The sequence below is a fragment of the Tiliqua scincoides genome, chromosome 1 (genome assembly GCF_035046505.1).
Source record: "Tiliqua scincoides isolate rTilSci1 chromosome 1, rTilSci1.hap2, whole genome shotgun sequence".
Classification (NCBI taxonomy): Eukaryota; Metazoa; Chordata; class Lepidosauria; order Squamata; family Scincidae; genus Tiliqua; species Tiliqua scincoides.
In genome coordinates this window covers 278458391-278482635 of record NC_089821.1, presented here as the reverse complement: position 1 = coordinate 278482635, position 24245 = coordinate 278458391, and the positions used below count along the sequence as shown (strand labels likewise).

The following is a 24245-nucleotide window of genomic DNA, read 5'->3' as shown; positions in this document are numbered from 1 at the left end:
TGGAAAACGTATTTGCATTTTAAAAGGAAATGAATAGTACTCAAAAATGCCATTATAATTTACAGGTATTCCCTTAAATCTGGAAGCCCCAAGTGATCCTGGAAGTGCAAAAGATCTTACTGCTGACTTTTACTGCTGAATTCTTTAAGACTTTAAAAAAGAACATGCTTTTCCACTTACTGCTTTATCATGGGAAGTAAAATTTGAAATACTTTCAATATTTATTCAGTGCATCCTTTCCACTAACTTTTCAGTTAAAAACTGAATAGCCCAACAAGGCCAATATTGAGGAAAATCCAAACTGTTCTGAAAATGGAAAATGCTGATTGAGACCAGGGAATGGTGGGAGGGAGGGTTTGACTGCTTCTGTTTCTCCCCTGAATGGATTCAGGAGAGCTTTCACATGGAACTGGATTGCTGCAGAAGCCCATCTACAGGATGGCAAACAAGAGTGCAACTGTTTTGAAAGTCTTGAGGACAGTTTATTCCTTATATAAGGCGTGAACAACTTCACTCATACAAAGAATGAACAGAGCCCAAGTCCTTTCAATGCAGTCACTTTGTTAAAAAATGTTAAAAGACATTTTCTCTGAGGTCTTAGTAAAGAAATATTTCCTTTTGCTTTCTTTTGAATTAGGCTTGTCAGACATTCACCATAGAAGATTTAATGTGTGGCTGCAGAGTCACAAACATGAAGTAAACCAGCATCTGCACAACAACAACTAAGGGCGCAATCCTAACCCCTTATGTCAGTGCTTTCCAGTGCTGACATAAGGGCCACACAGCTATGTGGTAAGGGAACAAACATTCCCTTACTTTGAGGAGGCCTCTGTAAGTGACACCCAACTGCAGGATGCAGCACATGCCCCATTGACACCGCTATGCCAGTGCTGGAAAGCACTGATGTAAGGGGTTAGGATCATGCCCTAAGGCAGTGAATGCTCAATGGACATACTGCAAAGCCTCAGGTGGCCCCACAGGAGGAGGAGGAGAGGACCCCCAACCTCCCAGAAAAGTTTGCATGGCATGCATCTTCCTTTTGCAAAGGCTGCCCAGACTTTGCATCCCCTATCAAAGCAAAAACAAACACCAAATCAAACAGCAGCAGCCTACCTGAAGAAATGATTATTTCCCCACAGAATTCTATCTCCATGATGTAGCTGTGTGGGGCCTGTAACCGAAGCACCGTTGACAAATGTCCTGTATGGAGAGAAGCACACACAGTCACTTTAGCTTTCAAAGTTTGTCCCCCCACACAAAAAGCTCAAAGTATAAAAAGGACAATGTGAGGGGAAAAGGAATTTGGATCTACTAGTTTTTTTAATCTTTATCTATCTAAGTCAGAGGAGAGGAACAAAGCACTGGAAGGGAAGCCAGGCAGAAACCTCATTCACCATGGAGAGGACAGAAACACACTCTCCTAGTTGCTTCAGGATCCCCGAGAACTCTGGCCCTATTAGTTTTGCCATTCCTGGAAGTCAGCCCATCTTCCACTCCAGCATTTCTCAAGTCCTCCAAGACAATTCCTTTTTACTACCCACATTCCTAGCCCATCTCTGAATGGAGCAGGTAATGAGACTTTTGGCTAGAGCACACCAGCTAATGACTCCCCTCATGACGCCCCCCCCCCCCAATGTCAAACCTGGATGTGTTCTTCCAGCCAGGATCTGTGGTTAGTGCAGGGAGTGGCAAGTAGGCTCACAGAGACATTTTACTGAATACATCCTGAACCAAGAGAACCCACAATTTTGGCACTAGGCAAAGTTTAATTAAATGCATACATTTGTCTTGCTTGGAAAGGACTAAGAAGACAAAAATAGAGCAAAGAATGGAGGCACAGGCAGCCATGGCAGGGGAGAAGAATCTGACTCTCAGGTTTGGAATGCTCTCAATTTCCACTTCACCTAAAAAAGCACTAGACAGTTTTCAAGAAAGACAAAACACGCTGTTACCTTGTATTCTTATGAGGTGTCAGCATAACTAGTCCATCCAAGGTGATATCTATTATGCAGTGTTCAGGAAGTATTCCCATTCCGCAGAGTTGAATATCTTGGGAATTATCTGACCCAATTAACGTGTGCTCCTGCAGAAGATTCAAAATCAGAATTGTTAAGACACCCCAGAAATAAAGGGTATGTTCTGAATAAAGGAAGCTTTGGTTCATCTAGGCTGGTAGGACAGACTCTGACTGGTAGTAGCTGTCCAAGAACTTTCCTAGATCTGCTGCCTGCCTGCCTAGGATCCTTTGCACTGGAGATACTATGCTGGGACCCTCTGCTTTAATTTACTATAAAACCCACATATTTTATATTTTTTTCAGTATAGCAGCAATCCATTGGTGAAAAGAGCTGTGGCACCTTATAAAGAACCGACTGAACTATGGCTCCCAATTGTACCGTTTCAGGTCTCGCTGGAAGTGGGGAGAAAGAACACGTTAAAAGGCAAGTGGCAATTAATCAATGAGATCCTACACTAAAATTCTGTGCTTGCACAGAACACAGACACTGTCTTGCTTGGCAATTTAAGAGAAGATTTATTCCAAGAGTAAAATATATGTTTTTCAGAGGAAAGGTAAGCCTACAATGGAAGATAGACAACAGTGTGAAAGGCCCAGAGGGACTTAGACAGCACACTGGTACAGCATTCCTTTATGCTTTAGTAGCCTGTGCAGATACAACTAGAATACCCACCAAGTGTTTCTTACATGACTGACAGTGTTAGGCTTCTCAGATTAAAAGGAAGACATTGTTTTGCTCCTATCACAGCTGGAGCTGAAGGCACACATGGGCTTTTATTCCTGCCCTCCTTCGAATTTTCCTGACCTATAACAGACACACACAAGGGCTGCCAAGAGGAAACTTTATCCTTCTGCAAATGCACCAAGGCCACCCTTTGTCAATCTGTCTTGTCTCCTAGGTGGTCTTTCAGCACATCCATGCTGGAAAAACAGCACTAAAACTAGCATTAAAAAGCTGGAAAAAAACAGGGGTGTGTGTGTGTGCACACATTGACAAAGCAGTTTGAGTCACAACCCAGACACCTACACCAACTGGAAATTCTTTGGAAGTTCAGAATGCTCATCTCAGCTCTTTTGTTGCTTCTTAGTAAGCAACTTGTGATGACTACGAGTTCTCCCAGTCTTGTTCCCCTCTTGCATTCTTCTGGGTGCTACCCTGCACTAGGATATGCAATGACTTCATCAACAACAGCCATTCCAGTTCTCTTTAAAGGGGCAGCTCTTAAACTACTTTAACAGACCTGTTTAAGATTAGACAGCTTTCAAATATTTTGGAAGATAACAGACTTAAGAGGAAGATCACTTCCTCTGTTGCCTTCCTAATAGCAAGAGGCCTTGAACAACTTGCAATGCTGACCTTTTACAAACCATATTTTGAAAAAAATGAAGCCATGCTCATGAATGCCCCTTGCGTTCTCTGCTAATCAGGAGTTGGCATTCCACTTGCACTGATGCAGACCACAATTATGCAACTCAGGTCCCCTCATAATCATGGTTTACAGTCTCAGTTCAAACCAGGGCTTGCATGAAAGAATTCTTACAGGAAAAATTCCAGAGAACAATGCATCACAGCACTTTAAATGAACAAGTTATAAGCAAAGAAGTCCTGAGTTCAAATCCCACATTATTTTTCTTCTTCACCCCTCATATGGGAAAAATACAACTGGCCTATGGGGCTATTGTGAGGATTGCTCTGTCTAGACCAGCGGTTTTCAACTGTTGTGAGTGTGCCACGAGGCTGCCTCAGGTGTGCCGCAGGATCAGAGGAGGCAGACAGCAGCTGCGCGCCCACGTGCGGGAGAAGTGGCTGCTTTGAGCCTCCCGCGACAGGTAGCACAAGCAAGGGAGCAGCCAGGGAAAGGGCTGGTTGCGGCTGCTTTGCATCCCACGCAGCAGCTGAAGAGTCCTCTTGGAGCTTGCTCCTGCTACTGAGCACGACTCAGGCTGCAACCTGATCCTCACTTTCCTGGGAGTAAGCCCCGTTGGCTACTATGGGGCTTACTTCTGAGTAGACATGCATTGGGTTGGGCACGAAGGAAGTTGTTGCCTGCCTGCATGCTGATTGGCCAACAAGAGAAGCCTGGAGGAGCCAGGAGGTGGGAGCTGTGGAGTGAGTGAGAAGAGGGAGCCAGAAGTAGGCAAGCAGGTACATAGCGAGCGAGTCTGCTGAAGCCCCCAATCTAAGGTTTCAGGGTCCCTGAAAGTCCCTTTTCCTTGCCAGTTTGCCTGCATCTCCCCAAAGCGACTCCCTGCACTTTGGGGCTTTTAGAGGAAGGGCGCTAGGCCACAATCCTATCTACACTTTCCTGGGAGTAAGCCCCATTGACTATAAAGGGGCTTACGCTTTTGGTTGCACTCTTTTTTCTCAAATACACAAGCAGGCAATTGGCATTTCTCTCTCCTCTTCTCCCCATCCCACCTCCTTCCCCAGGAATATTCCCCCCCCCCAAAATCTCACCATCACAGTTAGCAACTCTCTTACTGTCCCTCCCCTCACTTGTCAGCACCTTCCAAAGATACAGAATCACTGCCTCACATTCTCTCTCTCTCTCCCCTCCCCACCCCCAGTTTAATCCTGCACTTGTTTCAATCATGTCTCCTCACTGCCCCTCACCCACATTCTCCACTACCTGCCCTGCCTTTGCCAACACTTTCTGGCACTTTTGATAAGAATTTGAACATAGGATTTTTCCTCCTTTTCAGAAACCACATATACTTCCCTCTCCATGCTTCTTGTCAATTTTTTTGTCATGTAATGATTTAATTGTATTAATTTTATTAATTCAAGATTAACTGTAATGAAATAATTTAATGTAATGTAAATAAAAAACTGGTAGTGTGCCTTGGCAATTTTAGTGCCTTGTCAGTGTGCCGCGAACTGAAAAAGGTTGAAAATGGCTGCAGCAAGCCCCCCACTCCCACAAGTTGGTTTTCTATGAGCATCTTATGCCTGTGCCAAAAACCATTTTTTAAATGACTCCTACACAATGTACCAGTACATCACCTTTAAGTAGTAAACCAAGAGTTCATTGAGAGCAGGGTCAGCATTCAGATTAACCAGGAAGCACTTGTTATCACCAACTTTGATCCCTGAAGACTGAAGAGAGATGCCTAGGCTTTCAAGTTGCTTCTGCCGCTCCTGTGAAAAGGAATCACTTTATTTAGAGAGTCAGAAACGTACACCACCAATAAACACACACTGGAAGTCAGTGACCTACACTGAATTAGGTGTGTCCCATAATTATTTCCCCACCACATATTTTGCGCATCAAGCTCTTGTAATGGCTGCCTCCATGCCCCACTCCAGGCTAGCAGGCTAGCATCACATGCCCCCCCACACACATATGTACATACAGATGAATAAAGAGGCAGGTGTTGTCCAATTTGGTGGTCACTAGTGGACAAAGCAGGGTTAAGTGCTTAAGTGCCCTTCCAATCACTGAACAAAGTTGCTCTGGTCAGTCGCTTCAGCTCCAAAATCGGGGCACAGAAGCAGCTGGCCAGAGTGATTTTGTGTGGAATGAAGATAACATGGAGCCACGTGGAACTGTAAGCTCCATTCAAGACGCGAACAGCATTCTCTTTACACAGCAGTTCCACGGTTTGGAGATCAATGCTCTAAGCCAGGGGTGTCCAAACTTTTTTGCAGGAGGGCCACATCATCTCTCTGACACTGTGTCTGGGGCGAGGAAAAAAAGTTAATTTACATTTCAAATTTGAATAAATTTACATTAATGAATACATTAGAGATGGAACTTTTATGAATGAATGAAGGGCTTTATAGTCTCATGGCCTATAAAAGACCTTGCACAAAGCAAGGCCAGCCTTTCCTTTGCTGCCACTGCCGCATGACAGACATGAAACAGCAAGCAGTGGAGGGAGCCCTCGTCCCACAGCTCACACGAGCAGTTGAACAGTTGGCCGTCATGCTGAGAGCAGTTGCGTTGGGCCAGTGCAGGGTCCAGCAAGTCTCTGGAGGGCCAGAGCTCATTAGAGACTGGGGGCTACCAGCGGGCCGGACTGGGAGTCCTCGAGGGCCACAAGCGGCCCTAGGGCTGGAGTTTGGGCACCCCTGTTCTAGGCTATTGACTATCCCCATACATACCATACCGTTCATGAGAAGTACCTTCTTTTGAATCTACCACCACCAATTTCATTAGGTGGACGCATTCTAGCACTTGTATTTATTGAGTTTTAAAAAAGGAAATGCATAAAAAATGCACCATCTCACCACCAAAAAATCACTTCCTATTCAATTCAGTTTGGATGTCACAACATATCAAGATCAAGGCAAACTCATAAGTTTGTGCTTATACTTCTTGAGAGAGATCCAGCAGAAATTGGAGACAAGTCACACTGCTGTAACTAATCATTCTCATTTGAAATAATAAACCTTTTTGACATCAATTCCGTACTGCACAGGTTCTGTCTCCTGCACATTTCTCCCCACACCCATGAAGTAAGCTCTTGAAAAAACTTAGCTCTGAAAACAACTGAATGGGTAAAGACTATAAGGATGTGTGTGTTTGCTCAAAGTAATTTCAACTAGACTCTTTCCAGTGTGTCTAAAGCTGCATCCTCAGATACCCAAATGCATAAAATAAATTATATTACTAATATTTTAAAAAGTAGTTCTTTGTGATCATAAAATAGTTTGCACAATTACCACCTAAATATTGCTTCCTCCTAAAATATTGCTTCCTTTAGCACTGATTCGTTAGAACATTCTGTATGCTGACATGATTGGCAGCTGTTCTTTCAAATGACAGCAGTGCATTCTGGGCCAATCAGAGTCATGATGTATTCTATAGCACACTTTCAAGCAATGCTCAACTTTCCAGAACAGATACCCTAGGACGGTTATGCAAGATATTACTGTGTTTATATGAAATGCCATGAATCAAGACTTAAAAATGCTGCCCCTCCCCTCTTTTTATGGAGTTGGAAAGGTTGGCACAGCCACAACAGCAATAATCATTTCTCTTGGGAAGAGCCACCACAGAAGTTACCCAAAGGTCACCTTAAAGGGGCAATAATAGGACTGGCTTATCCATAAATGCAAAGAGCTGCCATGAAGGGATTAGGTAGCGGGGGTGGGTGAGGTGGAAATGCCTCTCCTTCCACCCCTGGCCACCCATAAAACAAAATGCAGACCTGTGCAATCTCCTCTGTCTTCCTTAGCTTCTCTTCCCAGGTCACAGTCATCTCCTGGATAAGTTTTTCAGACTCTTCCAAACGTTCCTTCAGTTCTGGTGATTTCATTGCCTAGAATAGGGAGCAGTTGGGGAGAGACAGCAGAACCCTAAGTACCACTGGTTAAAGGTTAGGTGTAGCATCAGTTCTCTTATCTTTGCAATTCAAGCGACTGACAAATAAGCTATGGATGAGGTGCTCTGGAATCAAGAGGGGTGGTGCATGGAAGCATTAAGTGAGGGCACCTGCATGGAAAAAAAAACAAAAAACAAAAGGACTCCCAAGCTCAGCACTCTAGTGCCAAATCAGATTATTAGAGAAAAGACCTTGAAAAACAAGGTGTAATATGGCACGGAATAACCTTGTATTATTTCAGTTTGGATTGTGCTACCCTTAGTAGTTCTTCTGTTGTATCCAACTGGCAGGGGACCAGTACAGACTGAAAGCCCACAGATACACAGACTGGATGCACTGAATGGCTATATCTGATCTCTGAGGAAGTCAGATGAGCCCTTACAACAGGCAAATGTCAATCCGGAACTACGTTCAGGCTTTGCTCCCCATGGTCGGTGTCACATATTCATTTAGAACCTATAACAAAGGAACTGTGACTCACATCTCCCCCAAGTTGCAGGCCTTGTGCAAAGACAGACAATGCACTTTTCCTCTGCAGGGGAGCAACCACTCTAGCTGCATTTGGAGAGCAGGTGTTGGGGTCCCACTCTGGGACTCCTCAATGTCAAAGTGCCTCTTCTACAAGACAAGAAGCACTCCTCAACATAACAATGAGGAGAAGGGACAGCTCAGACATAACAGACCCAATCTCTAAACTGTGGCTGAAACACTGGCACTCTCAGTCACCACATTCAACACTGGTGCCTACAAATCTGGATGCTCAGTGATCCAAGTATCTGGCGAAGCCATCAGAAGGACATTCCAGCCCAGTGATTTTCAACCAGTGTGCCACAGGTGTGCCACAAAAGTTTGAAGAACAGTGGTTGAAAAATCGCTGGAAAAAATAAACTCTTCCAGGTACTGAAGCTCTGTTTCCAGGACAACTGTCCAAAGTAACAAATTGTCTGTTCCTCTTTGTGTACCAGCTACAGATGGTTGCCCTAGAAACAGAGCTTCAGAATCCAGAAGAGTCTCCTGGAAGTGACATCACCAGAGGCGAAGACCATAGAGGTTAATATATCATGAGAAGAAAAACATTGAAAATCACTGCTGTAGCTACAGAAAACAGATTCTTCAACTCTTTTCTTATTAGAATGTGCAAATAAAGATGAATATAGTCCACAGTAACAATTTTGTCTTTTGACAAGAATGTGATAACAGGACACATACTTGTAAGTAAATCTCCATGCTGCCACTTATACTGGAGAGACTGCGCTTGCACAGGCACATGGAGCAATCTTTCTAAATTTCTTGGATTGCCACTTATGGTGCAGGGTGCCACACTCCAAGAGGGACATTTCAGAGGTCTGATAAGAACTAACTTTTTTATGGAGACTCGTCCATGAAGTGCAAATTAGAAAGCTAACACAAATTTGAAGAAATCGGACCATGTAAATCCTGTACTCAAAAGTAAGTTCCATTGTGTTCAATGTGGCTTACTCCCTAGTAAGTGTGTTTAGGATTGCTATCTTAGTGTGGCCTAGCCACCTGATTTCTGCATACATCTGCTATTCCAGTGTGAGTGAGCAAACAAGTGGGAATGATGGTACCTACCAGTACTAAGTGCTTATTATTTGTTTTCATTTTTTTAAAATTCTTTGTACTTTAGTCATGCTACTTTGCAAAATTTGAGGCCAGATTAACAAGTGAAGCATCTAACTCAATCAGTCCAATGCTTTACAAATAGTAATTATTTGTAAGTGTCTCCAATGTCCCCAAGGCAATATACCTAGATTTTAAATGACACTTCCTGCCTACAGGTGTACCCAAACTTGCAAGTTATTAATAACTTCAAGCTACTTTCCAATTTAAAACATTATCTTTCCGCATTCTTCCATTTCTCACTCCTTCCTCTATTGTCAACCCATGTCAAATCGAAATTGACATACACTTTGTGAAGCAGCACTCACATTGCAGGCAGCAATTCATCTTCATCACAACTATCATCTCTAATAGTAAGGCGTACCTCAGCTTTGGTGAGCTGTTCCCTGAGTTTTTCCACCTCCTCCCGTAGTTCTCGGATGATCCGGGCATTGGGATCTTCATTCACCACTGCGTGGTTCACAATGTTCTTGGCCCGGTCAGCATACCGCAGGGTGGACAGTGTCTCATCATAATTATCTGCTGCTGGGCTGACAGTTGCCACCATGGCTGTTTTGCTGTTGCCACCAAGACTGTCCTAAGAAGAAAGAAGAATTTGGGCAGTTATGTACACTTGTGACAGCCAAGAGATTGGACTGTTTACAGGTATAACTGGCCTTTTGGTGCACGCAATCAACAACCAATAAGCTACTCAAATCCAAAATGAAAGTCAATTCTATCTTCTCCCACTGTGGCAGGAGATTATTGATGCTTTTCCCTTGAGAATCCAAGAGGAGTTCTGTTCAACCAGACTTTCTGATCAAGCATTCCATTTCTATCAGCCCTGGATACTCACAAGCAAGACAGACAACAACCCTCTTCAGTTCTTATTCAAAGGTATACTGCCTCTGAACATGGAGGCCCCATTTAGCTACTGGGGCCAACCACCACGGACTGATCTCACCCTCCATGAGTCTATCAGATGGCCATACATTGTGTGAAGTAAAGCATCCTTTTGAAGTTACTGAATTTGAACCTTCTGCCAAACAATTTCATTGGGTCCTTCTGGGGTTCTGGTATAGAGAGAAGAAAAATATACTCTCTTTTCTCTGAGCAATGGGGAATTTAGGGTAAACTTTGACATGAAAGGGGTTGGGGAGAAAAAGAGCTCTTGAAACTTGGGATATCTTTGCAAAAGACAACACTTAATTTACAAATCACAGGATGGGAAGGAGGGAATGACAAGAGACACCACTGCAAGCACCAGCTGGACTAGTTTGTAGCATCTTAGAGACCACCTGAATGGTGAACATGAGCTTCTGTAGGCAGAAGATGACTATCTGATACAATCAAGTGGTTAGACTTGAAGGCTGCCACAGGCCTCGTCTGTCTGGGCTGTGTATTGATCTGAAGGAGAACAACTAAGAAGGTCCTCTCCCAATGTTTTGCTCAGTGTCTCAGGGAGAGGGCAGAAGGACTCCCAGTTGTTCCACTCCCAGAGTACCAGCATTTAGAACTCCCCAGGGTCCTGGACCACAGGATAAGAGCCAGCCTAGGACATCAACATGAAAAAGCTCTTCTTCTGGCTCACAATTTAGTCAATTACTTTTAGTTCTAAAATGGTCCATACCAGCACTCTATGTTGGTTATGACAGAACCAACTAGTTCTGCAAAGCCTCTCCTGGATTATGTTAACACCTCATTTTTCCTGTGTCTTTTGCGGTACCAAGTAACCCTAGCTTGCCCATATGTTTGAAACAGAACCAGGAAGGCTATGGTGCAGCAAGGACACACTGGAGAAGCGTGGCAGGAACACTAGGAGGGAAAGAGAAAGGTTATAGCCTAAACAAAGTGAGGGCAATATTCAGAATTCATTTATTTTAAGGAGCCAACTAAAAGTAGGCTGTGTACTGCTACCAGGCACCATTAACACCCTTCTTAACCTGCCTCTTTGTAGTATTGTGCCCAATTGTTCCAGCTGATTTCAGCTTTTCATCACAGCCCTCATTAAAGCCAGCAGATGTCTTGGGTTTGGATGTGGGAATCCCACATTGAAACCTTAGGCAAGGGATCGAAGATGAAGGTGAAAGTAATCCTCTTTCTGCCCTTGGAGGAAGGGTGAGCTATAAAGTGCTCACATCCTCAGTAATAACATTTATTCAGCATACATCAAATGTTCCGAGTACATTATCCTAACAATCCTTCTAGCAGCCTTGTGAAGCAGTACAGTTCCCTATTACTGGGGGGTGGGAGTGTTTCACTGAAGCAAAGAAAACAGTGACTGAGATGTAAGGAGAGCTTAAGGACTGGGATCCCCTGCTCTTGTACATGAATCTCCTCCCCCAGTTCTGAAACATCACCAGAACCAGACCCTTGCCTCAGTTCAAGGCTGACGTAGCTGAACTGGATTGCATCTCTCACACACAGCCACTACACTATATTGTCTCCCTGTAGGCTAAACAAGCCTGCTTATGCACATGGACAAAAAACAAACTGGGGCATCACAATGTCCCAGCCAAGGAAACCCTGTGCCCCCTTAAGGGGCAGGGCAATGAGGAAAGTAGCAACTTGATTGCCAGGTTGCGCCACTGCCAGGGACAAAGGTCTTCTTTTTGTAACTTACCAATAACAGCACTGGACTCCCAGGGTTTGCAGGAAGCCCATGAACACCTCCACAGGGCTCCCCAAGTCTCAGAGTGTCTAAAAATAGCTATCGCAACCCGCTTCTGGTTTGTGATTGCAAAACTGGAAGAGGGTCATGATAGCTATTTTTAGACATTTTGAGGCTAGGCGAGTCTTATACAGGCATCCACAGGCTCACCACACACCCCAGGAAGTTGGCACTGCTAATTGTGAATTAAAAAAAAAACTTATGTCCCTGGCAGTGGCGCAATCCTGGCAATCAAGTCGCTGCCTTTGCACCTCCCCCGCAGAGACTTACAGCAATTCCTAAACTCCCGGAGAGTTTGGGAACCGCTGCCATACACCCTTACTGCAGAATGTTGCTAGACCAGAAGTACTATTTTTGCAATGTTTATACGCCGTTTTTCAATAAACTTCTCAAGAGTGGCTTGCATAGCAAAAAGAATGAAAAGATGGTTTCTTGACCTAAAGGTCAGGATAATCTGAAAAGAATCACAATCACTGAAGCACAAACTAAAAAGAAACCAAGAAAGATGTCCATAACAGCTACTGGGAGAAATGCCAGGTTTTGGGGGGCAAATAGCTATTTTTCACATCAAGCCTAAGCTTATTTTACTAATTTAGCAGCGTAAAATGCATCTAACTCTGCATTTACAGTTGTACTAGTTCGCATATATTTATGACGTTTAAAGTAAAAAAGCTTTTTTGAAGCCATGAAAAAATTGCACAAGTTTTTTGGGGGATGGGGGATAGAAAAATTGATATTTACGCATTAAGCCTTAACTTATTTCACTAATGTAGCAGCGATGCATCATAGAAACTTGTTCTAGTTAGCATATTTAAGACATTTTAAAAAGTATACGATTTCAGTTTAGTATTGTACATGGATAACTGCAAATATACTCAGAAGAGAGCAGCAAACTGCTATCAGGAAGTGCCTGAAGGCTATGGAGGCCTATGCTAGGCTGAGGCACAGCCTATGTTGTTCTGGTAGCTGCTGCAGCTTGGAATGATCAAGCCCTGGCTGAACTCTAAGCACAGCAGCTACTCTGCTGGGACAAGCACCTGGAACCCCCAACCACATCCAGAGCCTCTGTAGCCTCATGGTGGCCACAAAGCTTAAGCAAGAAGGTCATAGTGTGAGGCAGGAAGCAGCCATGCCACATGCTCACTAGAGTGCCCTGTAAACTGGGGAAGGGAAAGGGGAGTTGCTTTTGATGTTGGACTACTGGAGTGCTGTACAACTGGAAGCCAGACTATCAACATTTTACTGTTCTTGCATTATTAGTCAAAGCAAATACCTGACCACTCCCAGGTTTATCTAAGACTTCACAAGTTTTATTATGGACAATCTCTACATGGTGTCTATCCTATTTCAATAGTTTTGTTAAAAACCAGCAGAGGTGTTATCAGAAGTTTATGATTCCTTCTCCCCTTATATTTGTCTACCCTTCCATTAAATACTGGAAGACAGAGTGCTTCATTGATTTTTTTTTTCATGCACACACTGCATTACATGCTCAGATTCAGACTTAAGATGCTTGCTCATAGAATATTTGCTGGACAAAAGATATGATGGGGTGGTATGCCCCACATCCACCTCCTCCCAGGGTGGAGTAGATCAACATTGAAGGGTACAACATGATGGAAGTCTTCTGGAAGGAAGGGACAAACATAAGTAGGAAATTTGTTACAGGGATAATAGGCTCATTTCAGCCACATGAAAAACAAAGTCTCTTCCATCTGCTTGTTCCTCATTCCTTTCTTGGGTTCACCTTGATCCTTTCCCTGAGGCCCTTTACCAAGTGGTTCACCAGGAGCTCCTCCTAATCAGAAGCAAGGAGTTGCCCAATCGGAAGGACACTGCCCACTGGGGGACCCCTGCAAGGCTGGACTGGAAAGGCTGGACTTTCTCTGCAGGTTTCCAAGGTATTGGGCGGCCTACTCTGAACCCAAGATCCGGGCTAGTGCTGGACACCTTTAGGAAGCACCCAGGGTGTGGTGGGCCTCCTGCCACTCTGCTTCCTATTTTTCCTCCCTTGACCACCTCTTTCTGCTTTTCCCTCTGTCCCCTGCCTCCAGGTCTCCCATGGCCCCAGCTCCTTCTCCCCATAGCTCTTCTTGCCCTTCACTATTCCTTCTTTGTCCCCTGTCCTTCTCCCACTTCTATGCTCCTCTTTCCTTCCTGCTTTCTCCTCCTCACTCTGTGCCATTTCTTTCCTTCATCAGGTTCCCTCCTTCAAGCCTCTTTGCCCTTACATGCTTAAATTATTTATCCAGGTATTTACATCACACCTTTCTATCTCTGAAGAGACTCCAAAGGCGGCACACAACATTTTAAAAAGCACAGTAATAAAATATCAGTGCTGGTCTCTATAGGAGTTGGTGTTACGAGCTCCCTGCAGGGCACACAGATCTTAAGTAGGCCCTGGGAAGATGTGGAAGGTGCTACACTAACAGTCTTTTCAGGGCAGTTCTTCTCACATACCCCTTCCTCCACATGCCTCCCTGAGCACCACCCCTTGTGGTAGCTGCCCAGCCCACCATCCCTTGTAGTCCCATAGCACCCAGTAATGATGCCACCACCAGTCACGCCAGAAACTCCTGGGTGGTCCCAGCAGCAGAGCACTCGCCATTCAGAGCCAGGTATGGGGATTTCTTCATTTAAATGCTTCTTGCTAATGTGTGTATTTAGTTAGGGCTGATGGTGTCCCAAAAGCACACACAGCTTCTGCAAGAGGTTGCTCAATATTTCTTGATCGTTAAGCATCATCCTATTCAAATGAAATTATTCTTGAGAGCTTTTTGGATACATCTGTCAGATATTCATGATATGGGAGAGTATGGGAAGGATAGCGTAGTGAGAATAAGGATCCACCATAGAAATTTGCCTAAGATTTTACTTTTAGCAGGGGCTAACCACTGGGCACCTCACATACTTGAGGCAGGCACAGAATTAAACCACTGTGCAAGATGACTAAGCCAGCCAGCTATGTTCTGGCACAGAAGCACTGGTAAAATGCAAAAGAAACTACAGATCTAGAGATTCCCCCTCCCCCGCTTCAAACTGATGCCATGATACAAAGACAACTCATCCTATTTATCTGGATTTAAAAACATGTTCCAGGCACCATAAGGTTTGAGCCAAGGTCTGCAGGGTGTTCCAGGTGGTTTTCCTGTTAGATTACTTTGCTTTTAAGCAAGCTCAAGAATTACAATTGTAAACATGTCATCTCAGCCCCAAGGACATCAGCTGTTTAAAAACATAGCTGAGGCTCAAAAGACCAAGTTTCCTCCCTCCACAGGTTTTAAATATAACACAGAATTGACCTGTGCAGGCAGAAAGTATAAGGATAGGAAAGGCCAGGTAGAAAATGGTCAGATATTTTTCATTGTAAAAATATACAGGTGGGGCCTTGGTATCTGCAGGAGATTCGTTCTCAGGACCCCATGCAGATATTGAAAATCACGGATAAGGAAATTAACGGTTTCCAGCCGCTTAAGCCCTCTGAAAGGACAGGAGCTCCCCTGCACTAAATGCAACTGCATGGCAGAATGTCTGCCACACAGCAACCTGCCTGAAGCTAAGCAGGTTGGGGTCTTGTCAGTGCTTAGAAGAGGGAACTCTATGCATGATGCTTTGAGTTCTTCGGTCAAACAAAAAGGAGGTCTGCATGTGAGCGTGTGCTAGGGGAGGGAGGCTCACAGTTTCATACATTTTTCAGAGGGAAGGCAGGGTACATAACATAAAGATAAAGCATAAAATAACCAGCCAAACAAACAAACAAATGCTACTTTGCCAGCTCCATGTCACTAACAGAAAAGATTGTGGGATATCTACAATGCCCTACCTATATGAGCTGAACTGGAAGATTACAAGGTGAGAACTAAAACACAAGAACTCAACAAGCATAAAATCTGGCTAAAAATATTCAAGATTATTTGTGATTTTTATGACACATTTATTGATTTGTTTTGCTTTTATGTGAATTGGCCTGGAAATAATTTTGGAAAGGAAAGATATACATGGGGGGAAGACGACGACATGTTTATATGATTTTTTTTTAATTAGGAAAGCTAAAACAAAAACCACAAGTTGCTTTAGAAAGAGGTAACATTGAACAATCTGACCATTTCTATGCTCCACATGCATTTGCTAGTGTTTTGTGTCAATTCCCACAAGTGAAGGTATATTCTGCAGCTGCAGGCAGCAAGTCAGCCTTCTTTGAAAGACACAAAGCAACTCTGTATCTGCTGAGTTTTGCAGAAATGATTACATGACCTCTTCTAACCCTTCCCCTTGACCTGCAATGGGCACACGCTTTGCGATTACCTTCCCCTGCTGGGTGGAAGTAAAAGGCTAATCATCTTAGCCAAAATTTCTGAAGTGAGCCATGACACTCAGTAAACTTAGGTTATGCAAGGTTAAGAACTCTTTTATATCAAGTCCTGGGGTTCTCTACGTTGCTGTCAGTGAACAAATTTGCACGCCAGCCCACTATTGATTATGAACATATCAAAGGATAAATATACAAAAGGGAACTCCAGAGATACGATCAAGTCTTTTGAAAAGCACGAGATCACAGCAGGCTCTAACTCAGTGCTTCCCAAACGTTTTAGCCAGGGTCCATTTTTTTAAATGAGATTCAATCGTGACACACTACACAAAAAAGAGTGAGATCTAGAAAGAAATAATTATTTACTAATAATAAATTATTAATTAATAAGAGTCCTGTGCTCATAAGGCTGCTAGAGATCTTACATATTGCATGTGTATAGACATGAGCTATACTCCCCCTACAAATAAATTCCAAGGACTGTTCCCCAAATATTTACAGTCATTCCAGGGTACCCAGAAGGCTGAACTGGAGAGCAAGTTGTGCAGTTAGGGACTTTCAGGCCAGACAAAGTCTGAAACTGAGTTCACACATGATCTATGGTATGCCAATTATTAGAGAAAATCAGAAAATGTGACATTTTAATTTGGCGGTAGTGTATGATTACTTCGTACCACAGGTTAGTATTCAAACTAACAATTTTCTCCTGCAAACCGGGCAAGGGTCCTTGCAAAGTATGTTTAAATGTTTCAAAAAATGTTTGCAACCCACCAAAAATTGGCTTACGACGCACTGGTGAGTCCTGACCCACAGTTTTGGAAACACTGCTCTAAACCCTGGCAAACATCTTACCAACAGCTCTAACAATAAGAGCAATTTGCAACCACTGTGATCTTTGCTTGCAGACTTCAAAGGCCTTCCTTTCAGCTTACAAAAATTTTTGTTTAAGTCGACTCAGAACCAACCACCAAGTCTTTGGCACCAAGAAGCAAAAGGCACAAACAAATAGGAGAAGGGCTGTAAATGAACCTGTTGATAAAGTGACGCAAATTCTTATGCTCTTGTACAAGATGAAAACAATAATAAAACTGAGCACTTGTATAACACTTCCAAGTGTGCAAAACACTTCTCATGTTTTATCAAGATGTTGACCTTACAAGCCTATCAAGTAAGTATTCTTCTCTGTCTGCAATATGGGGAGAGTAAGACTGAGGATGAGATGGGGTGGCTTGCCCAAGGCCACCTGATGAGTTCATGGCAGAGGCAAGATCTTAACTGTGGAAGTCCTGATCTGCAGTTCAGTCGCTGAGCCACTACGTGCTACACCAGCTCTTGATGTCAAGCCAGACTGTTGACTTACTTTGAGTAGCCAAGTGAGCACAGAGTCACGATATGGAACAAATTTGTTCTTGTTTTTGCCAGCAGCCTGATCTGCAAGGGCAGAAATAACCAACCCAAGAGTCGTCAGGGACCTGCATGGGGAGAAAATATGTTTGAAATATGAAATTTATGATAACAGGTATCAGAAAGCAGGATGACTTACAAGCTTCTGGCTGCAATCCTAAACATGTATAACTAGGGGGTGAGCCCCACTGAACATTATGAACTTCTACACAAGTGAGGAGTGTGCTGTAAAGAGCAACTAGAGACAGCACCCAGCTCCTTGTTAATGGTAGTATTTACTAGTGAACATCTAATTGGCATCTTGCGTTTGAGGATGGAATTGTCTAACCACTAAAAACCAAGACCCAAAAAACAATACGGGGGACCTGAATGCAAGAGAAGACTTGTTTGCAGGAGTGGGGAAAATTAAACTATTCAGAACTCAACTATTTCTTACTATCAGGTCCTGACAGAGGAAAAAAAAGATAATATGTTGTATATATTTTGTTATTCCCTTTAAGAAAGTTAATGGAAAGGAAAATAAAACCAAAGGAACTTGCACTCTGAATGAGAAAAGAAAAGCTACAGAAAACCAAGAGCAGTTTTCTCCCTATTCATCCTTGAATCCAGAGAAGAATTTTCCCTCCTGAGAGATCAAAACAGTGGCCTGCTTCATGATTTCTCAAGCTGCATGAATAACTGAAGACACCCTTGCCATTATTTATCATTAAGAAGAAAACACATTTAATAACAACTTACTTGTTGATGTTGCTCCCTTCTTTCAGCCTGTCACCGGCAGCTCCTGTTTTAGTTGCTCTTTCGCTCCCTGCTAAATCAACCAGGCTCAGCTTGCCCACTTTTTCGCCTGATGTCTACGGAGTGAAAACAAGGAAACCTCACAGTTGCGTCCCACACACTCAAATTTAAGTTACACAATTCAAGTTATCTCCAGTTTGGAACAGACTGCAGTAGAACACTACTTGGAAAGAAAGAAAGGAAGGAAGAAGGGGGGAATAGCACATAACTTGTAAAGCTATTATTTATACATGTATAAGACAGGGTATCTCAAGCAAAAAAGTCAGGTCTCTAAGAGCTTTTGTCAATCTAGATTTTGTCAGAGAGGGACATGGGAAAAGAAGAAAGATATATATGCAATAAGAAATGAAAGCAGTCGTTAAAAATTAGGCTTTGTTCCATTTGTGAATGAAAACTAGGGAACTGAATTTTAGATTCAGAAAATGCAAATGGCTCTAACTCTTGTTTGGTAGAGGATTAAGGGCCCAATCCTTTCCAATTTTCCAGTGCTGGTGCAGCTGTGCCAATGGGGAGTGCACTGCATCCTGTGGTGGGGAGGCAGTCACAGAGTTCTCCTTAAAGTATGCGAACATTTGTTCCCTTATCTTGGGGCTGCAGTGTGGTTACACCAGAGATGGAAAATTAGATAGGAGCGGGCCCTAACTTTCTAGGTATTCCATCTGATTCTTTTTAAAAAACTGAGCCTGACGACTTACTAGGGCCAATTCACACAACCACATTTTTCAGGATATGTGCATGTATGGGGAGGGGGTTGGCCACTGTGAGTCACTCTCACATCTACAGACAAAGGGACAAATGAAACAATATGCAATTGTGATACTGTATAGAAACGTCAAATTAAGATTTGCACAAATGACTTGCAGACTTTGGAAAAATCTGTCTTGTGAGCTCGTGCTTCCAAGCATTATCACAATTTTCCCTGCGAGAGCAGATATGAAGAAACTCACCTACACAGACCTAAAAACATATGTTAAACGGGTACAACTTGAGCGTTCCTGAAGTATGCAAAGATCCTTTTCTAGTGATTCCTGCCCATTCTTACCTGAAAAATATGCATTGTCCTCTCTACTCCTCCTCTCTACACTTCCCTTTCACTGTCTCCAAAGACAGATTGTGGGTCAGCATTGATGAGCATGCATTTCTGGCATGATAGTTCTTCTGAGCAAAATAAAGCATGTAACATGTGCAACCCCTTTGGTTGAGTTGCTAGATGGCAGAGTGAGGAAGTATCTAGTATTGCCTAGTATCTAGAAAAAAGTCATTTTAAATTGGAAGAACTGTCTTTAGAAATGCAGCTGTGAATTCAAGTGATCAAGATATATCTTACAGATTGGAGCAGTGATTTTCAACTTTTTTCTTCACAGCACACTCACTTCTATGGTCTTTGCCTCAGACATCACTTCTGAAGCTCTGTTTCTTGGGCAACTGTCTGTAGTAACTAATTGTCCATCCCTCTTCTTGCCACCAATGGACAGGGATAGACAATTAGTTACTGCAGAAAGTTGCCCTAGGAACAGAACCACAGACAAGTTTCTCAGCAATTTTCAACTGCTATGCACCAAACTCCCACAACACACCTGCAGACCTTTTGCCGCACACTGGTTGAAAACTGTTGGGTTAGAGGTGTGCATTACTGTCCAAAACTGGCTTCTTTTTTTTTTTTTGCAAGCAAAAACACAATAGCCAGGCTTTTCTCTAGGGACCATGGCTTCTCCTGTGCTAGGAAATGACGGGTGTGGTATTTGTCAGAACACAAAAATGTTAACGTTTAATGTGGGTATGTGATGTTATCAACAAGATGAGAGAAAATTCCACACAAAGTGCCCCTTGCAGGCATAAAGCCTACTCTTGATGAACCTATCGCAACATACATCCCTCATTCCTTTAAAATTTCACCATCTCCCCCGAGGACCAGGACAAACAAGTTTAAAATTACAATAATTTCAATTAAATGTTAGAAGGAACTTCCTAACGGTAGAAACTGTTTGGCAGTGGAACAGTCTGCCTTAGAAGGTGGTCAAACTCTCCATTGTTGGAGGTCTTTAAGAAGAGGCTCGATTGGGGATGCTGTAGTTATGGAAAGCCTGCATTGCCAGGAAGTTGGACTTGATCATATAGGTCTCTTCCAACTCTATGATTCCAAAGAAGAAGTCATTCAAATACTTTGGCAGTGGTTTTCAAACTTTTATCACACAGAGACACACTTTTAAGAAAGCAATCTGCTGGGACCCACCAGAAGTGATGTCATTAAACTGGAAGTGATGTCACGGCTGGAAGTGACGTCATCAAGCAGGAAAATTTTTTACACCCCCCGCACAACAAAACTGAATCAATTAAAGAACTTTTCTAACCCTTCCAAGTAGTTCTAACCCTTCCAAGTGTGGCCAAGAAAAAGCTTATGCAAATTAAAACCTGAGGCCACATTGAATCTGTTTTTGGGGTGCCAAGATACTCTGCTGTTTTTGCTGCAGAGTATCTTGGGTATTTGCAGAGTATGTTGCAGAGTATCTTTGGGTATCTGCAGAGTATGTTGGGTAAATACCCAGCAGACTAGTTGTGGGTATTTAAAGAGGCCTCTGAATTGTCCCTTCACACTATGCTCAAAGCGACAAATGACATCAATTAATTGTGCTAGAGGCCCAGTTGGCACTATAGTTGCCAGTTGGCCTGCTTTGATAAGATTCCATTGTGAGAAGTTAAAGAAATATGTAGGAACATATGCTAACATTCCAAGAGTAGGGGATTAAATGGTTGGCCAACGAAACAACTGGGAGAGGCACCTCAGCCTGGCTTCCTTCAAGCATATAGTGTGGCTGCTAGTTGCACAAGATGCACTGGAAATGGCTCCCTAAATCTTTTTAAAACGATCTGCCCTGGGACACTCGCAAATCTGCTCAATTGCCCAGGAGAAACTAGATCTGTTGCAATACTAAACCTACTGTTGAAACACAACAGTTGCAGTGGTAGTTTCAGAAGTAAAACAGGAACAAAATGCTGGTGTGCATACACCGTACCATACAACAGGCATAAGAGATAATGCCCCTTTTTCCAGGATGCATAGTTCCAAAACTCACCCCTGACTTCACATCAGTCAATGTGTGCGTGAGGATGATCTTGAAAACAGCATGAGACCGACTACTCTCTTCATTCATATTGGTTGCAGCCACCGTTCGAGATTTATTGCCTTCTGACATCAAGGATTCTATGTCCTAAATAAGAGATGAAATCAAGAACAATGACTTTAAATACTACAGCAAGTTAGATTTAGTTAAATGCATTAGAAAGCACTTTGTGATTTCACAAAGAGCATAAAGGCGCGCACACACTAGCATGCAAAGGTAATCTCTTTGCATCAATGTTCAGGATGTGTGGCCCCAAGGGTTCTTTGAATGTCCCCTTAACACAGAAGGAGGAAATATGTAAACAACTATAAGATAAAGGCATGTTCATCAAGTACAACAGTGGCTCAGTGGTAAGAGTACATGTTGTACACGCAGAAGCTCTTGGGACGGAAGTCTCAGCTGTTTAGGAGATGGGAGCTCAGCACAAGAGCAGCATTTCTGGGTCAGATCAGAAGCCAATCTGACTTCCTGTACCCAACAGCGGTCAGCCAACTGCAGTGCCTGAAGGCAACAGCCCTCCCTTGCTGCTGCTCTGCAAATGGTTGCACTGCTGCCCCTGAACATAAAGCCTCCACATAGCCTGCACGCCTAATGGCCATTGATAGAATTAGACTAGGCAAATCAGACTTGGCAAATCTGCCTCTAAGCTCCTGGCTAGGTCTCCTCCTACACACCTAGCATGAAAGGTGTGTAGAAAGAAGAGCATGAAACTGGCAAGAAGCACAGTAGCACATCCAGAAAGAAAAGACTTGGTTGTCTTTCTTTTGAGCTTGGACAGGCAGATGTGGACAGTTCTAGTGGTGTGTGTATGTGCATGCTTTGTTGACAGGAACGCAATGAGGGGCTCGGATGAGAGATTATTTCAGTAATAAACTTTTCATAGGCACTTCAGCCTATTACTGGCATTTCTGCAAAGAGGCCTAGCATGCTTACTTGCTTAACCGGTTTTGCAAGATTTTTTCATCTAAGGCTGGGAGAATGGAACAGTTCTTTAAGACCTTTATGTGCTAATTGCATAGCATATCATTCCTTAATCCCTTGAGGCTTTTCTTGGGTACCAATTTACATGCTAGAGGCAGAGAATATGGCATGGAAACAGTGAGGCATGCACAATTCTGCATGCCTTATTAGTAACAGACCTATAAATATTCAAGGCTCAGGGTTTACAAGAGCACAAGAAAATCCCTGCTGGATCACACCAATGGGCCATCTGGTACAGGATCCTGTTTCCCAGAGGCCAACCAAAGTCCAGAGAGCCCACACGTGGGTGATGAAGGCAATAGCCTTCTCCTGCTGTCAAGGTACTGCAACTGGCACTCAATAGCACACTGTTTCTGAACATGGAGTTTCAGAGCCACAGTAACTTATAGCCAGGAACACATCTATCCTTCTTCTCCATGAATATGTTTAACTCCCTTTGAAATATCCAAGCTAGTGGTCATCACTGCAAACCATGGTAGTGAACTCCATAAATCAATGCATTTTCCAAAGTGCAGTTCATAACCACAATAGTGTTGCTGAAGGCACATCCCACTCACAGGTTAACAGTTACACGCAAAAACTTTGGGACAGTAAGGTAAGGGCTCTATTATTGCTCGGGGAAGAGCTGTAGCTCAGTGATAAGAACACACCCCTTGCAAAAAGATACAAGTTCAGTCCCAGGCTGGCATCTCCACTTACGGCAAGAGCAGAGTGCTATGAAAATTGTTTCTGCCTGGGAGTTCAGAGAGCCACTACCAGTCTAGTGAAAAGAGTGATTTGGCTAGGCAGATTAGTTATGGTCTCACTTGGAAGCACTCTAGAAGAACAATCCACCACGTTTAAAACTGATGATGGCACGGACCACTTCAGATTGCAGAAAGGGGATTGCTCCCAAATTCCACACAGAAAACTAGAGTGTTTGTCTAAGGCAGTGATTTTCAACCTTTTTTGTCTCATGGCACACTGGCAAGACACTAAAATGGGCAAGGCACACCATCAGTTTTTTGACAACTGACAAGGCACACTGTGCTGTCAATGGAAGGCTCACATCCCCCAATGGTCCTATTGATAAATAACCTTCTCCCAAATTCCCGTGGCACACCTAGGGACCATTTGCGGCACACCAGTGTGCCACAGCACAGTGGTTGAAAATGGCTGGCCTAAGGAGACAAAAAGTGAGACCACAAGCTAGCTTTTATTATTCAGGGACTGGTTTTCTTTAACTTAGGGCGCATTTGATCATGTAACCTGCAAACGGAAATGGTACTGTTTGGCTAGAGTGCCCACACAAGGCTGCTTTTGTCCAAGATTACAGCAGACACAGTGGAGCCCAGGGAATGAGGAAAGAGATAGGAGGAAGCAATCCCCTCTCTTCTTCCAGGAAAAATATTAAGGATGCCTGTAAGGTGTCTCTGCATGGTGTGAGATGTGAGAACTCCAACCTCCGATACATTGGAATAGATGTCCCCATGAGCATTTTAGAAAGAATCAGTCATTTCATTACCTTGTAACTGGCCACAGCCAATTTAGAAAGCCCATCTACGTAAGGTCCAAAGACGCTGTGCTCTCTGACTTTTAAACTCTGGCGGCTCCTGCATCGTAAAGCAAAGAATGAGACAGTACAAAAGTAACAACAATGAAGAAAATGAAGCCAAAATATCACACCTAAGTTTCATCTATTTCAGCCAAAGAGTTCGGAATATGCTTAAAACTCTCCCTTTGAAATCAAAGGTTGCTGAACTTTGGCTGGATCGTGCCTAATATATTTCAAGTCAAAGCAAATTTTACCTGATTTTAACTAATCTCAGCATCCAGCATGCAGGAAGTAACATACTGCACAAAGTATTTTAAAAAGTGCAGATGTATAGTGTTCACAAACCAAAAGAGACCAGGCTTGGAAATCCTTTGGTAATCAGACAGTTAATTAGTATCATATCCCTTTGCATGAAAGGTATTCAAGTTCATAAAAGTAAGTGATTATGCTGGCCCAGTGAATGA

General features: G+C 43.2%; 1 protein-coding gene across 1 annotated transcript in view; it reads right to left on the bottom strand.

The window, feature by feature from the left end:
• Positions 1-24245, bottom strand: part of KIF13B (kinesin family member 13B) — a 143725-nt gene that overhangs the window by 57606 nt on the left and 61874 nt on the right. Inside the window, exons 7-15 of the mRNA XM_066626486.1 lie at positions 23752-23839; positions 21219-21353; positions 18088-18200; positions 17306-17417; positions 9351-9563; positions 7172-7282; positions 5022-5156; positions 1953-2083; positions 1114-1200 (exon numbers count right to left, since the gene is read on the bottom strand). Of these exons, the coding sequence (XP_066482583.1) occupies positions 1114-1200; positions 1953-2083; positions 5022-5156; positions 7172-7282; positions 9351-9563; positions 17306-17417; positions 18088-18200; positions 21219-21353; positions 23752-23839 (1125 nt within the window). The remainder of the gene's footprint in view (positions 1-1113; positions 1201-1952; positions 2084-5021; positions 5157-7171; positions 7283-9350; positions 9564-17305; positions 17418-18087; positions 18201-21218; positions 21354-23751; positions 23840-24245) is intronic.